The sequence below is a fragment of the Phyllostomus hastatus genome, unplaced genomic scaffold, assembly GCF_019186645.2.
Source record: "Phyllostomus hastatus isolate PE091 unplaced genomic scaffold, TTU_PhHast_1.1 phas_contig_2068, whole genome shotgun sequence".
In the NCBI taxonomy this organism is placed as follows: domain Eukaryota; kingdom Metazoa; phylum Chordata; class Mammalia; order Chiroptera; family Phyllostomidae; genus Phyllostomus; species Phyllostomus hastatus.
The window spans coordinates 13,061-16,318 of record NW_025333730.1 but is presented as its reverse complement, the minus strand read 5'-3'; the positions used below and the strand labels follow the sequence as shown (position 1 = coordinate 16,318).

The following is a 3,258-nucleotide window of genomic DNA, read 5'->3' as shown; positions in this document are numbered from 1 at the left end:
TGTCAGTTCCAACCATCTTCACTCAACATCCATGCAATGCCCTCCATGCATGGAGTTGCTTTTTTTTTTTCCATTTTGCACATCTGTACTATGAGTACATCAGGTTCAAGTTGAGAAGATACTCATTATGTGTGGCCATGGTGAAAAACTCCCATTGGTCACATGCTGACATGAGTAGAGAAAATAATGCTCTTCATATAAATTATGATTTTATTTATGCATGTTATTTTCTGTTAGTAGTTTGCACCAAGGTTTTCCATAATCTAATTTATAACATTTCAACATATTTACCCCTCAATTTCTACATAAATCTTTAGTGAAGCACATCTGGTCATGACTGAGTTTCTTCTGTATCCCAAATGTATGAACCTGGTTTTACCACAGAATGTGGAAAATGGAAAATGAGGAAGCAAAGATGCTGCATATTCAGCACCAAACTCCACTGAAGAAACATGTCCCAGGATCTCTGCCCACTTCTCTGGAGAATTCACCCTTTTGTCTCCCAAAGAACAACACAGATGCTCCACCTCCCACAACACTGGGTCCACGTGCTCTAGGGTCACACTGTGATCTGAGCTCATACTCTGATTCCTTTGTGGAACGAATAGGTCAGAAGGAACTTCCTGTGGCATCAACAGGAACCTCCTGCACTTTCAATGCTCCCTGTTGTCATGAGTATTGAATTGCCTTGGTGTGTCCATTACTCGAGATTTTTAAAGGCATATATCATTTTAAATATCTCTGGTTTATGAAAATTTACTCTCTTAGGTCAGTTATGCATCTCATGGAGCAGTTGGGTCAGTGGGGATGGCACAGGTTCAAAAGTGGGGAGTAATTGTTATCAAATATGCACCCTTAGACATGTCACACTCTGTGACCATGTCCTTCATGTCACCACCCAGCCCCAGAGCTCCCTATATAGTAGGAGGACATGCAAATAGGGCCCCTCTGCTCATGAAAAGCAGCCCAGCCCTGACCCTGCAGCTCTGGGAAAGGAGCCCAGGCCAGGATTAACAGGTGTCCCCAGTCCCTGCTCAGGACAGAACACAGACCACTCACCATGGAGTTTTGTCTCAGCTGGGTTTTCCTTGTTGCTGTTTTAACAGGTAATCTATAGAGAATGGGAGACACTGAGTGTGTGAGTGGATACATATGAGAGATAAAGTGGATGGATGAGCATTTCCTGACCTGACATTTTTGTGTTTGCAGGTGTCCAGTGTGATGTGCAGCTGGTGGAGTCTGGGGGAGGCTTGGTGAAGCCTGGGGGGTCTCTGAGACTCTCCTGTGCAGCCTCTGGATTCACCTTCAGTAGCTACTATATGATCTGGGTCCACCAGGCTCCAGGGAAGGGACTGGAGTGGGTCTCAGAGATTAGTAGTAATGGTGGTAGCACATACTACGCCAACTCTGTGAAGGGCCGATTCACCATCTCCAGAGACAACGCCAAGAATGAGCTCTACCTGCAAATGAACAGCCTGAGAGCCGAAGGCACGGCCGTCTATTACTGTGTGAGAGACACAGTGAGGGGAAATCATTGTGAGCCCAGACACAAACCTCCCAGAGGGAGGCAAGAAGCCTGCCCTGCAGAGGCTGCTCCCGACACCAGGGGGCGATCAGGACACACTCATTTCTTGGTTCAGTTCCAGAACCTAGGCAGATACACAGTAACTCTTGGTTTCCTGGCCCCTGTGGTTTAACTCTCCACACAGCAGTTTTCTTCTGGGAGTGTCCCTTCCTTCATGATTCTGTGCTTACCTATTAACTGAGTGAATTACAGAGGCTTGCTGTAATAAGAGGAAAACATTTTCACATGCACAGAAGGCAGAATGTCACATTTGCTTACTTTCATCCTAATGAATCGTAGTCGAATCATCAAATCTTCATGACCCACATCAGTTACATCCAGTCTGAGGTCCTGCTTGACCCAACACTGCAGCCCAGCCCCACACACCTCAGAGTCCCAGCCGGCCAGGAGCGGGACCTGTGCTTGCTGGACCGTGGGCGCCAGAGGCATATGAACCAAATGCCAGAGGACAAGGGCCCGGGTGCTGATGATCACTGACCTGACTCCATGTTCATGACGACCAATAGCAGCTGACATCATGCAGATGCAGACGGACCCCACCACACCTTGGTACAGATATCCAGGCCGATGCAGCCACACAGAAAGAGGGACAATGGAATAGTTTGTCACTTCACTGTAGAGTCTCTTGAGACTTTTCAGCAAGACAGGAATGGCTGACCCAGGCCACGTAAAGAGCCTGGTTCTGATTCTTATTGTCCATCCGTGAGAAGGTCCAAGAGGGCCCTGCTCAGCAGGACAGGTTTGTGTGGTTTCAATCTCTCACCTGCATCAAACTAGAGAAAGTCACCACTTTATGAATTTCCCACCTGTGCACAAGAGGAGAAGGATGACATTGATTTGTCAGCATCGGACAGCAAAAACTAAGCCCTTACTTCTTGTTCCATCAAACTAATAGAAACCATTTGTGAGAATACGAAGGAAAAAAAATTATGGCTACAAAACAAATTTAGCCCTTAAAAAATGAGAATAGTGGTTATAGGTAAAGAATAAGGGGAAGTAATAACAAATTATACATACATCTTAGTTCTAAGTCTAGGGTGGAACCTGTCCATTCTACACACTCCTCAGCTTGTTCTGAAGGACTTGCAACCCCTTTCTGCTCCCAACTATGAGGAGTGTCCACAGGATTAAGGGGATCCTCAGATTGGGGAGGTCTGCTGGAGTAGCCTATCAACTGGATGGAAACATGTCTTGATTCCTTTCGTGTTCCTATGGGTGACTGTTTGTGTCACTCAAAAACTCACACACTAATATTTGAGACTCATGATATGATGTTAGGATGAGTGACCTTAGGAGAAGTGACATTCCTGGGGTGGAGCTCCCCTGGACAGGATTAGGGCCTTTGTAACAGAGGACTGAGGAAGCTGTCTTGCCCCATCCACCCTCTGAGATTACAGGGAACAGGCATTAGGGAGGGGCTTTTACCTGTCGATCAAAACTGCAGACACCTGTGGTTGGATTTTTCACATCCAGATCTGTGAGAAATAGATTTCTGTTGCTGGCAATGACCCAGTCCACAGGCCTTTGTTAGAGCAACCAGAATGGTTTAGGATTGCAGTGTAACATGACCACATTAGTTGTCTCCATGGGGTTTTGCTGCTATTTTTGTTGTAAAAGGTTCATCATCAGTGTCCTTCCAGTGATGTTCAAGGACAGTTTTCCCCTGGTCTTTT

General features: G+C 46.2%; 1 gene segment (V, D, J or C); it reads left to right on the top strand.

The window, feature by feature from the left end:
* Positions 1-986: 986 nt before the first annotated feature.
* Positions 987-2,062, top strand: LOC123816361. The segment is given in 3 exon segments: positions 987-1,106; positions 1,210-1,520; positions 1,937-2,062. Coding segments are annotated over 3 exon segments (483 nt in total).
* Positions 2,063-3,258: the final 1,196 nt, after the last annotated feature.